This window comes from Thamnophis elegans, chromosome 4 (genome assembly GCF_009769535.1).
Source record: "Thamnophis elegans isolate rThaEle1 chromosome 4, rThaEle1.pri, whole genome shotgun sequence".
Classification (NCBI taxonomy): domain Eukaryota; kingdom Metazoa; phylum Chordata; class Lepidosauria; order Squamata; family Colubridae; genus Thamnophis; species Thamnophis elegans.
The window spans coordinates 130,052,637-130,065,510 of record NC_045544.1 but is presented as its reverse complement, the minus strand read 5'-3'; the positions used below and the strand labels follow the sequence as shown (position 1 = coordinate 130,065,510).

The following is a 12,874-nucleotide window of genomic DNA, read 5'->3' as shown; positions in this document are numbered from 1 at the left end:
GGCTCAATAACTCAACATTTCCACTAATTCTGTGGGGAACAAAATTCCGCTCAGATCCAGTTATGAGAAACGCTGAATTTCAGCAGCATCTGGAAGATCAGAATTTTCCCATGCCCACTTCAGCACATTTATTTATTTTTTCCCCCTGCCTTTATTATTTTTATAAATAACTCAGGGCAGCTAACATACCTAATGTTCCTTTCTCCTCTTATTCTTCCCACCACAGCAACCAGGGGTGGAATTCAGCCGGTTCAGACGAACCGGATGCTAATTTTACATCTGGTTCGCCGAACCAGTAGTTGCAAGGAACTGGCTGGCCCCGCCCACCCCACTCTGCCCCTCTCAGGAGTCCCCACACGGCCCGTTTTGGATGCCAGCTAGGTGCAGGGTCCATGCGGGGGCTCTGAGAGGCAAAAAATAGACGACCTGGAAATTCTGGAAGTCCAGAAACGGGCTGGTTTCCGGACTCCGAAGGGCCTCCAGAGCCTGGGGAGGGTGAAAACACTCCTCCTCCATGGTACAGGAGGCCGAGTAGGCCACACCCACTCAGCAACCGGGCAGACAACCAGTTGCTAAAACATTTCAATCCCACCCCTGACAAGTCACCCAGCTGGCTTTCATGCTAATTCACAGCCTCCTGGTTTCTAACCTGGTGCCTGAAATTATTATAAAACAAATAACTGACTTTTTCTATGGAGATTCTCAGCCATCCAGGTCATGGTTGTCCCAAAGGTGCTTTTTCAGGAGGCAACTGGACTTCCTTGTTTTTTCTTTTGAAGATGTTTTGCTTCTCATCCAAGAAGCTTCTTCAGCTCTGACTGGATGTTGGGGAATGGAAGGATTTATATTTCTTGCAGACAGCTGGTCATTTGCATCCTTTTAGAGAGTCGTTGAGGCCACTTGGGGGTTTATCTCTGTCCTCAGGGCCACCTGAGTGGTTGTGGAGCCTTCTTGGAACTGCTGAAAGGACGACTGTGTTGTAGGCTGATGATGTCAATCCCCTCCCCTCTCTATTGAGAGAGGTCTCTTTTGACAGAGGGGGAGGGATACAACATCATCTATCTCCAATACAGTCCTTTCAACAGTTCCAAGGCGGCTCCAAACCGATTTGCACCAGTCAGATGAACCTGAGGACAGAGATAAACTTCCCAGTGGCCTCAATGACCTTCTAAAAGGATGCAAATGACCAGCTGTCTGCAGGGAATATAAATCCTTCCATTCCCCACCAACCAGTCAGAGCTGAAGCAGCTTCTTGGATGAGAAGCGAAACGTTTTCCAAAGAAAAACCAGAAAGTCCAGGTGCCTCTTGAAAAAAGCACCTTTGCGACATAATAATTGAATCCTTGAGATCTCTATACCCCTGTAACTGAACTTAGGGAAAAATGGTACCTCGCGCATTTCAAAGGGAGCCAGCATCAGATTTAATCGGCAACCCTCTCCCACCACTGGCTCTTCCTTTCCCATGTGAAGCTTGGAAGAGGATTCATCAGGAGTTCCCCACCTTGTTGAACTTTCGCCTGCCCACTCTGGAAGAAGTGGAACGCGTCCGAAGCTTTGGGGTTGACGTGCTTCACAACAGGGAAAATGTTGAGGATGTCCTCCTCGGTGAACGTTGGCTTGTGACGGTTATCAAAGTTATACTCTTTCAGCAGGATCTGAAATGCACAAAAGCCAATTTTTTCTAGGCTTTCCTGATGTCCACAGGAAGACATAGAGAAAGGAGATCACCTCCAGCTACCTAGGGCCTGGACGCTGTGGTGGAATATACCGTATTTTTTGGAGTATAAGAAGCACTGGAGTATAAGACGCACCAAGATTTTGAAGTGGTACATTTTTAAAAAAAGTTTTTGCACTCTGCAGGCCTCCCAAACCCACTGCAAGCCTCGTTTTTTGTGAAAAATGGGACATGCAGAGTTTGAGAGGCCTGCAAAGTGCTCCTGGGGGCTGGGCAAAAACAAGCAAAAAACGAGCTAAAAAGAAGGGCATGCATAGGCTTTGGGAGGCTTGTAGAGTGCTCCTGGGGGCTGGGGGCACAAATGAGCTGGTTTTTGCTCGTTTTTGCCCTCCCTACCCCTCAGGAGCACTTTGCAGGCCTCCTAAACCCTCTGCACATCCATTTTTATGAAGGGGTGGGGTTTGGGGAGGCCCAAAATGCTGTATTCAGTGTATAAGACGCACACAGATTTTCACCCTCTTTTTTGTGGGGGAAAACGTGCGTCTTATACTCCGAAAAATACAATAGTCCAAATTTGCAGGAGGGGCTCTTTTCCAGGGAGTAAAGAGACATCATCGCTTGGACTTTTGGGTATTCAGAAAGAGGGTGAAGGAGGATACCTTCTAGCACCACGTGATAGCACGTGTGCACGAAGTGGCACGCGCAGCCGTGTTGCGTGGCACACCCAGCTGTTCCTCCTCTGGGTTTCTGGCACGCATGCGCATGCAATGATCAGCTGGCCTTTGTGCTTGATGCAGTGCCGGAAACCGGAAAAGCTGGTCTTCTGTTTTCTGGCGTGGGCATGCATGTCAGCCAGCTGATCATCGTGAACGCATGCGTGCCAGTTCCTGGAAGACTTGCTGGCGGGCGTGCATGTGCACACCGGAAACCAGAAGTTCATTTTCCGGTGCGCGCATGCCCCCCGGACGGCTCCTCCTCCAGAATGCGACATCGACAAGCGCTTCAGCACTTGGTGCCGAAAAGGTTCATCATCAATACTCTAGCAGCTCACAGGTAACCTTGAATAGAGTTGGAAGGAACCTTAGAGGTCTTCTAGTCCATCCCCCTCCTCAAGCAGGAAACCCTACAACACTTTAGACAAATGGTTATCCAACCTCTTTTTAAAACTGTCCTGTGCTAGAGCACCCAAAACTTCTGGAGACAAGTTGTTCCACTGATTAATTGTTCTAACTGTCAGGAAATTCCTCCTTAGTTCTAGGTTGCTTCTCTCCTTGGTTAGTTTCCACCCATTGCTTCTTGTGCCCTCAGGTGCTTTGGAGAATAGTTTGACTCCCTCTTCTTTGTGGCAACCCCTGAGATATTGGAAGACTGCTATCATGTCTCCCCTAGTCCTTCTTTTCATTAAACTAGACATACCCAGTTCCAGCAACAGTTCTTCATATGTTTTAGTCTCCAGTCCCCTAATCATCTTTGTTGCTGTTCTCTGCACTCTTTCTAGAGTCTCCACATCTTTTTTGTATTTTGGTGGCCAAAACTGGATGCAAAATTGGTCATGTAATAGCTATGCAGAGAAGTGTTTTAGTCTGGCAAGATTCCTAAGCAACAATAAAGGAACTACTCTGTAGTAATTCCCCATGTCATTCGTGGTTCCTTGGGCCAGACAGACACAAACAATAACAGTCCTCTGAACTAAAAGTACTTTAATTCCCTTTAATTAATTCCATGTTGGCTGGGGAATTCTGGGAGTCGAAGCCCACCCATCTTAAAGCTGTTCAGTTTGGGAAACACTGGTCTAAAAGGTCTTTTGAGAATCCCCATTTGCACATGAGGGTTTTTCAGTGAAAGCTTTCACACCTGGGAATAGTCTTCCCTTGGAGATGTGGCTGGGATGGAAGCTGCTCTGACTCTAGAACAGCGGTTGGCAACCGTAAACACTCAAAGAGCCACAAAGGTCCTAACTGAAAGCCCCACCCCTCCGTTCAATTCTCGAGTCAACCAGAAGTTCGGCTCCCCCACCATAGAGTGTCCTCCTAGCATGGCTTCCTTTTTCCTCTGCCAACTGGAAGTCCAGTTCCCCCACCATGGTCTCCTAGCACGGCGTCTTTTTTCCTATACCTGTCCTTAACCAAAAGCCCTAGCCCTAACCCTAGCCTTATCAATTGGGCAGCTGACGGGTTGAGCCGCAGCAGAGGGATAAAAGAGCCACCTGTGGCTCCAGAGCCGCGGATTGCTGACCCCTGTTCTCGGAGGTCCAAAAGATGGTCTTTGAACAGGATTTGCCCAAAATAGGGCGATTCTTTTACACTTGTTATATTTTATGGTGTTTTTGATTTATGCTGCGCACCACTCAAGAGTCCACTAACATTGGGCTGGTATAATAGAATTCTAAATAGTTAATCTCGTTCCTGTCTCCACCCAAATCAGGCAGGCAGATGCTAAGCAGACGACCTAAGGAAGCTTTCATCATCCCGTGGACTTCAAATGTCAACCCTGAAGCTGACCTGACCAAAGCCATTGTGGAGCATCAGGGTTGCCACACTGGAGTTGAGGGATAGGACGGGGGGGGGGATTTGAGATAGTTGGGACTTTGTAGCCAAAATAAAATACTTCATCTTGGGAACCAAGGACATTCTCACACCTGGTCAGAGGAAGGAGCGATGTCACCAGGCAACCAAGACAGAGCCGTGATTGGACCATGTGACTGATTGTTTTGAGAAAGTGGAAAACGTTTACTTTTAATTAGGTGAAAACCGCGGGAACCTTCAGAGCCGTTTTCCACCAGATCTGTGCCAATACAACATATCCAATGAAGCTATCCTTTGAGGAATCTACCTGCCTCGAAGTTTTGCTTGCTCAAAATTCTGCCACAGTTAACTACGCTGGCTGGAGAATTGCACACTGAGAAGGAGTGCAGGTTGAAAAGGTGACCTTGTGCATGAAATATTAGCAACTGGGTTCCTTTGAATTTGGTTGAAGAAGTGAGGTGTGGAGAACAGAACCATGGTTTATGCATGCCGATCTCACCTGAATTCCAGTTTTGAGAGAAATCTCCCGCAACAGGGTAATCTTCTGTAGGTTGTACATTTCTACTGCTTGATCAATACTTTCACTGCAAAAGGAAACAGAAGTCAGGAGGAGGGAGCAGACAACTAAGCAGATCAAATGGATTGACAAACCCCTCTGTTAAGCTAAAGATGCTCCTTTGCGATCTAATACAGTAGCAACAATATGGAAGCAGTTTGGCTGTTTCTAGGATGTGTTTTTCCAACCTCTTGGTATAGTAGTCCTCGACTTACGATCATTCATTTAGCGATTAATTAAAAGTACAACAATGCTGAAAAAAAAATGACCTAGGTTTATGTCTAGTTCGGATCCCGATCCTTGCAGAATGGAAGATCAGCACATAAAAGTGACAGCGCTGGCGCAGAAGTTTGGCCAAGTTGAAAAAATGTGCATTTCGGCACAATAATTTCAGCAAATGTTAGTGGGACAGAAAGCTTGCATCAGCGGGAACATTTATTTCATTAAATTTATCTGCTGCTCATCTCACTTTGCAAAGCAACTCTGGGTGGCTTATAGTTAAATGAGATGACTTTGCTAAGAGGCTCTACTAATTTCCTAATGATGGTGGTGGGTTTTTCAGAGTTAGTTGTCCCAGCCAAAAAAATCCTTCTAGAGGATCGCTGCCTGCCTTATCTTTAGAGAGCGTCCTACTTCCCCCAAATGTCCAGAAAGACGTTAATCCTAAATCAAGAGGATGTTCTTATGTGGAGGCTGCCCAGACCTCTTTTGATCGTTCTCCCTTTGAGATGATAGGGCCAAAAAGGGGTGGCAAATGATACAACAGGGAAGCAAATTTCCATTTAAAAGCTTATTAAACCCATAATATGCTCAGTGATCTTGTAATGGTGGAGAGAAAAACAAGAGGGATAATTGTCATTTCCTAAGGCTCTTGATCAGGGATGTCCAACTGAATTTCATTGAGGGCTGCATCAGGGCTGTGATTGACCTCGGGGGGCAGGGCAGGCATGGCTGCCTGGGTGGGCGTGGCCATCTTGACACCATTTACTGAGCGTGGCCGACTGGGTGGGCTTGGCCAGCTTGACACCATTCCCCAAACTGCTGGCATGTTTCCCCTTTGCACTGGGTAGACCGGGCTGAAGCCACGCTGGCCTGATGTTTCCCCTTTGCATTGGGTAGACTGGGCTGAAGCCACGCTGGCCCGATGTTTCCCCTTTGCACTGGGTAGACTGGGCTGAAGCCACGCTAGCCCGATGTTTCCCCTTTGCACTGGGTAGACCGGGCTGAAGCCACGCTGGCCCGATGTTTCCCCTTTGCATTGGGTAGACTGGGCGGAAGCCACCCTGGCCCGATGTTTCCCCTTTGCATTGGGTAGACTGGGCTGAAGCCACGCTAGCCCGATGTTTCCCCTTTGCACTGGGTAGACCGGGCTGAAGCCACGCTGGCCCGATGTTTCCCCTTTGCATTGGGTAGACCGGGCTGAAGCCACGCTGCCCCGATGTTTCCCCTTTGCATTGGGTAGACCGGGCTGAAGCCACGCTGGCCCGATGTTTCCCCTTTGCATTGGGTAGACCGGGCTGAAGCCACGCTGGCCCGATGTTTCCCCTTTGCATTGGGTAGACTGGGCTGAAGCCACGCTGCCCCGATGTTTCCCCTTTGCATTGGGTAGACTGGGCTGAAGCCACGCTGCCCCGATGTTTCCCCTTTGCATTGGGTAGACTGGGCTGAAACCACGCTGGCCCGATGTTTCCCCTTTGCATTGGGTAGACTGGGCTGAAGCCACGCTGGCCCGATGTTTCCCCTTTGCATTGGGTAGACTGGGCTGAAGCCACGCTGGCCCGATGTTTCCCCTTTGCATTGGGTAGACTGGGCTGAAGCCACGCTGGCCCGATGTTTCCCCTTTGCATTGGGTAGACTGGGCTGAAGCCACGCTGGCCTGATGTTTCCCCTTTGCATTGGGTAGACTGGGCTGAAGCCACGCTGGCCCGATGTTTCCCCTTTGCACTGGGTAGACTGGGCTGAAGCCACGCTAGCCCGATGTTTCCCCTTTGCACTGGGTAGACCGGGCTGAAGCCACGCTGGCCCGATGTTTCCCCTTTGCATTGGGTAGACTGGGCGGAAGCCACCCTGGCCCGATGTTTCCCCTTTGCATTGGGTAGACTGGGCTGAAGCCACGCTAGCCCGATGTTTCCCCTTTGCACTGGGTAGACCGGGCTGAAGCCACGCTGGCCCGATGTTTCCCCTTTGCATTGGGTAGACCGGGCTGAAGCCACGCTGCCCCGATGTTTCCCCTTTGCATTGGGTAGACCGGGCTGAAGCCACGCTGCCCCGATGTTTCCCCTTTGCATTGGGTAGACCGGGCTGAAGCCACGCTGGCCCGATGTTTCCCCTTTGCATTGGGTAGACTGGGCTGAAGCCACGCTGCCCCGATGTTTCCCCTTTGCATTGGGTAGACTGGGCTGAAGCCACGCTGCCCCGATGTTTCCCCTTTGCATTGGGTAGACTGGGCTGAAACCACGCTGGCCCGATGTTTCCCCTTTGCATTGGGTAGACTGGGCTGAAGCCACGCTGGCCCGATGTTTCCCCTTTGCATTGGGTAGACTGGGCTGAAGCCACGCTGGCCCGATGTTTCCCCTTTGCATTGGGTAGACTGGGCTGAAGCCACGCTGGCCCGATGTTTCCCCTTTGCATTGGGTAGACTGGGCTGAAGCCACGCTGGCCCGATGTTTCCCCTTTGCATTGGGTAGACCGGGCTGAAGCCACGCTGCCCCGATGTTTCCCCTTTGCATTGGGTAGACTGGGCTGAAGCCACGCTGCCCCGATGTTTCCCCTTTGCATTGGTTAGACTGGGCTGAAACCACGCTGGCCCGATGTTTCCCCTTTATATTGGGTAGACTGGGCCCTGGCTCCTTACATTTTCCAGGATGGCCCTGCAGACCGGATCTGACCACATCAGGAACCAGATCCAGTTCGAGGCTTTATGTTTGACACCCCTGCCTTTGAAAGACAAACATCACTCTACAGATCCTAAAAAGTTGCCTACATCTCTGATGGCTTCCATGATAGCTAAGGGATTTTTCAACTTATAATGTACTAGATCCAGCCTCCTAGAACAGTGTTTCTCAATTTCGTTACTTGAGGAATTCCCCAGCTAGCAGTGAATTATGGGAGTTGAAGTCCATTCATCTTCAAGATTGAGAAAAACTGCTCTAGAATCAAGGAATCTAGTTCCAAGGGATACGACAGAAGCATCCTATTGGACACAGGATCTGCTCACAACTTGGATGTGACAGCCATTGCCTATAGGATCTCAAATTCTAGAAGGGTAGTTCTCAACTTACAACAGTTCACTTAGTGACCCTTCAAAGTTACAACGGCACTGATAAAATGACTTATGAGCGTTTTTCACACTTAGGACCGTTTTAGCAATCCCAGGGTCATGTGATCAAAATTCAGGCGCTTTGCAACTGGCGTGTATTTATGATGGTTGCAGTGTCCTGGGGGGGGGGGGGGGGTTGTTGTTCATGGGATCCCCTTTTGCGACCTTCTGACAAGCAGAGTGAACGGGGAAGCCAGATTCACTTAACAACGGTGTTATTAACTTAACAAATGCATCGACTCACTTTAACAACTGTGAGAAGGCGGCTGATAAAATGAGGCAGATTTCACTTAACAACTGTCTCGCTTAGTAACAGGAATTTTGGGCTCCGTTGTGGCCGTCACTCGAGGATTAACTATAATTAAAACGTGCACAAAATACCCAAGGGCATTGAGATCTCAAGTCGTGCGTTGCCGTCTCGGTCTCTAAATCAAATCGGATTGCGACCTTTGATTTTCCACTCACATTTCCAGGCCAAAGTCGAAGTAACTCTTGGCTTCCGAGCAAATATTCTTCCACAGCTCCTGGGGACTCATGGCAGCCCAGGCGGTGTTGTCGGCAGTGCCCAAGTTCCGGTTTTTCCTCCGCTTGTTCTTCTTCCGGGAGACCAGCTCGTCGGCAGGGAGGTGACCCACGGGGTTAGGGAAGGAGCTTAGGAAGCAGTTGAGGAAGTGACTGATGGCAGCCGATAACCCTGAGAGTTCCACTCCCTGTGGGGGAAAGACAAGAGCCGGGGTTGGTCTAGGATTCACTTAATGACCGCATTGCTTAGCAACCAAAACTCCATTCCTAATTACAGTCATAAGTTCAGGACTACCTGTGTAACTATTATTATGGGTGTGTGTGTGTTATTTATTTGCATCCCGCCTTTCTTATTTTTAACAATAACTCAAGGTGGCGAACAAATCCCAACACACACCTTCCTCCTCCTATTTTTCACACAACAGCAACCCTGTGAGGTGGGTTGAGCTGAGAGAGAGAAGGATTGGCCCAAAAATCAGCCAGCTGACTTTCATGGCTAAAGCGGGACTTGAACTTGTATAATCTCTTGCTTTCTAGCCTGCTGCCTTAACCACTAAACCAAATGAACCGTTTCTCTCCTGCACTATTAAAAGAGCGAGCGCAAAAAAATCAAAACGCGTCAGAGAGGCATTATACCGTAAGCCATGCTCAACCACGCGGGAACCCACTTGTAGATGAGACCCTGGTTTAGAAACTGTTCCAGCCACACATACCGTATTTTTTGCACTATGAGACGTGCTTCCCCCAACCCCCCAAAAGTGGGTGGAAAAATCTGTGCGTCTTATAGAGCAAATATTGCGGTGGGCCGAGGGGGGGGTTGGTGACCATCTCCACTTGTTACCATGTTTCCCCCCAAATAAGGCAGGGTCTTATTTTCTTTTGACCCCCCCCCAATTTTGCTTGGGCCTTATTATTGGGGGGGGCTTATTGGTTTGGGGTTGTTGGGTGGCTGCTTTCTTGCGAGCGGGCGCCTGAAGCGGGCACAGTCTCAGGGGCAAACGGCTGTGTTGCGCTGTCGCAGCAGCGCAACGAAACCGCCATGAGGTGACCACGCTCATGAGCAGCTGCCCAGAAACCCCCCTTTCTAGCCGGGCAGAGCACCACTCACCGACCCTGTAATATCCCAAAGGCGCTAAGCCGCGTGGCACTCTGCCCGGCTGGAAAGAGAGGTTGCACGAGCACTTGTTCTGCCTCCAGCTCGCGTGCCTCCCAGACTCACCATGCCCAGCTTCCCCTGCAGGGCTGGGCCAGGGCTCCGGTGCCACCGTGGCCCTGCTGCTGCTGCTGCCATGCTCCAAGCATAACTGGCTTCCAAACTCGGGAGATCCGCTGCCGAGGCTTCTGGCAGTGGCCGCTCTGGGACTCTATGGTTGTGGGCTGGCTGCGGGAAGACTCTCTGTCCCACCAGAGTCTTCCAACAGCCAGCCCACAACCATAGAGTGTAGTCCCAGAGCGGCACTGCCAGAAGACTCGGCAGCAGATCTCCGGAGTTTGGAAGCCGGTTATGTTTGGAGCATGGCCGCGGTGGCAGCAGGGCTATGGTGGTGGTGGCAGCAGCAGCAGCCCAGCCCTGCAGGGGGAGCTGGTCATGGTGAGGCTGGGAGGCACGCGAGTTGGAGGCAGAACAAGTGGTCGCGCAACCTCTCTTTCCAGCCAGGCAGAGCGCCACGTGGCTTAGCGCCTTTGGGATATGACTGGGTCGGTAAGTGGTGCTCTGCCTGGCTGGAAAGGGGCATTGCCGGGCAGCTGCTCGTGAGAGCAGCTACCCAGCAATCCCCCGCTCCAGCTGGGCACAGCACAACGCACCAACCTAGCAGTATCCCAAAGGCATCAAGCAATGTGAGCTCCTTTGCCCGCCCCCTGGCTCCTGCAGCTTTGCAGCTTCAGGATATCACTAGGTTGGTGAGTGGCGCTCTGCCTGGCTGGAGGGGAGGGATTGTCCAGGGGGCTTATTATTGGGGGAGGGCGTATATTTTTGCCCACAGGAAAAATATGGCATGGCCTTATTATCAGGACATGTCGTAATTTCGGGGAAACACGGTACCGCTGCCACTGTTCGCAGCCCGCCTGGGAACACTGGACTCTTCACTGCTGAACAGCTGATTGGCAGTTGGATTGGCCTCTGGAATACTGCCAATTACCTGTTCTAGGCGACAATTGCCGTTGCCGATCGCCACCGCCGAATGGCAGCGATAGGCGACGGTGGCAAAAGGCAGCGATATTCTGGGAAGCCGATTCAACTGCCTATCAGTTGCTGGGCAGTGAAGGGTCCAGTGTTTCCTGGCAGCGGCAGCAGCTCAACTCAGTTGACTGGTGGTGGGCGCAAAGGAGCAGAGCTCAGACGAGCCACGTGCTATGATAACGTGCTGAAGCTGACCAGGCTGTTTGCTGTAAGGGCGCTAGGCAGATGAATACCAGATGGATGCTGGGAGGTAGAGGCAGATATATTTTTTTCGTGTTTTCCTCCTCTAAAGCTAATGTGGGTCTTATAGTCCAAAAAAATACGGGTAAATGTGCTGAGGTGTTTGAGAGTCAAGAGTTAGCATGCCCCCCCCCCCCAATTTTTTTTTTTAGTAAAGTGTTTTTATTCCAGAAAGAAATCCAAACGTTAAAAAGTGTCCCGAGATCTGGCTAACCAAGAATGCTGGCTAAATGTCCCCTTTACTCAAGATGAGACTTTCTTTTTAGCTGTGCCAAAAACAATCCACAACCTTCATCTGTTCCCCCACCCGTTCCTCCCCTCCCCTTTCCTTTGCTTTTCAAAGGGGAAACACCAGGGAAGATGGAAACCTGGGTGAGAAATCTTTGCAACAGATGCACGCGTGCAAATGTTGCTGCAGCCATCGAGAGAGACTCCTCACCCCACCCCCGCTCCGCACAGAGGCCTGTACCTATTTTAGGTCCTAATGAGATTGCATTTCCGGTTGCTAGGCAACAGTCCTAAGGGCCTAATGAGGAAATGGCTTCTCTTAGTTTGAGGAAGGAGACTGGGGAGGGCACGGGTGGGTGGGTGGGCGGAGAAATAATCACGCTAAGGAAAGGGCAGCAAGTGATGACATTCAGAGTTGGATAACCCAATTCATACCTGCAGGTATATCTTGAAGATGTGCTTGGCTGACCGAGTGATCAGTTCCGTGATTCCTATTTTCTGTATTCCAAAGAACAAAAGAAGTTATTACTGCCCTATTAAAACAAAACTTCTCCAATTCGACATAGGATCTTGCTTGGCATTCTTTCTCTCAAAGACAGAAATAATTCTGGATTCTTGATTTGGGGTTCGCTGGTATGTTAGAACTACATCTCCCAGAATTCCTTAGACCACTGATGGCGAACCTTTTTCTTACGGCGTGCCAAAATTGCATGCACGCACTATCTTGCGCCCCCACCAATTCAATCCTCCCCCCTCCCTGAGCATGCACGCAAGACTCTCCTCAGGCTCTGGAGGCTTTCTGGAAGCCTGGGGAGGGCGAAAACGGCCTCCCCCAGCCAACCAAAGACCCTCCGGAAGCCGGAAACAGATCATTTCTGAACTTCCGGTTGGCCCGTTGGGGGCGTTTTTCACCCGCCCTCATCTTCAGGAAAGCTTCTGGAGCCTGGGAAGGGCGAAAAATGGCCCCAATGGGCTAACCGGAAGTTTGGAAACGATTGGGAACAAATTTCTGGTTGGCCTGTTGGGCCTGTTTTTTGCCCTCCCCAGCCTCCGGAGTCTTTCCTGAAGCCTGGGGAGGGCGAAAAAGGCCTCCCCCGGCCTTCTGGAAGGCCGTAAATCAGCTGGCCAGCGCGCACATTCGCGCCGGAGCGGACTGTTAGCATGCCAGCAAATATAGCTCCGTGTACCACCTATGGCACGTATGCCATAGGTTCGCCATCACAGCCTTAGGCACGGCTCAGGTTGGCTCCAAATTCAGGAAATGTTATGACTTTCCCTAAAGAAAGAATGGTAGAAAGTCCCAGGCTGCAGGAGTCACAAACTACCTCCGTTTGAGATTGGTGACTTTTCAAAAGAAGAAACTGTTATTTTATTTCTTTTAGATTTTTCCTCCCACCTTTATTATTTTTATAAATAATTCAAGGTGGCAAAAATACACCTTCTTTCTCCTATTGTGCCCCACCACAATAGAGAGAGAGAGAGAGAGGGAGGGAGGGAGGGAGGGAGGGAGGGAGGGAGGGAGTGAGGGAGGGAGTTTTTCTATAACCTCCACACCTTGAACAGCTTGACACAATGGTCAGATATGGGAGATTCCATTCTGTATCCTACAATGTGCGTGTCTGCATTT

The 12,874-nt window shown here is 50.3% G+C and overlaps 1 protein-coding gene across 1 annotated transcript in view; it reads right to left on the bottom strand.

Moving 5' to 3' along the window:
* The window catches only part of CLUH (clustered mitochondria homolog), a 127,040-nt gene that overhangs the window by 18,197 nt on the left and 95,969 nt on the right, over nt 1-12,874 (bottom strand). The window contains exons 15-18 of the mRNA XM_032214796.1: nt 11,683-11,745; nt 8,541-8,785; nt 4,700-4,784; nt 1,502-1,655 (exon numbers count right to left, since the gene is read on the bottom strand). Of these exons, the coding sequence (XP_032070687.1) occupies nt 1,502-1,655; nt 4,700-4,784; nt 8,541-8,785; nt 11,683-11,745 (547 nt within the window). The remainder of the gene's footprint in view (nt 1-1,501; nt 1,656-4,699; nt 4,785-8,540; nt 8,786-11,682; nt 11,746-12,874) is intronic.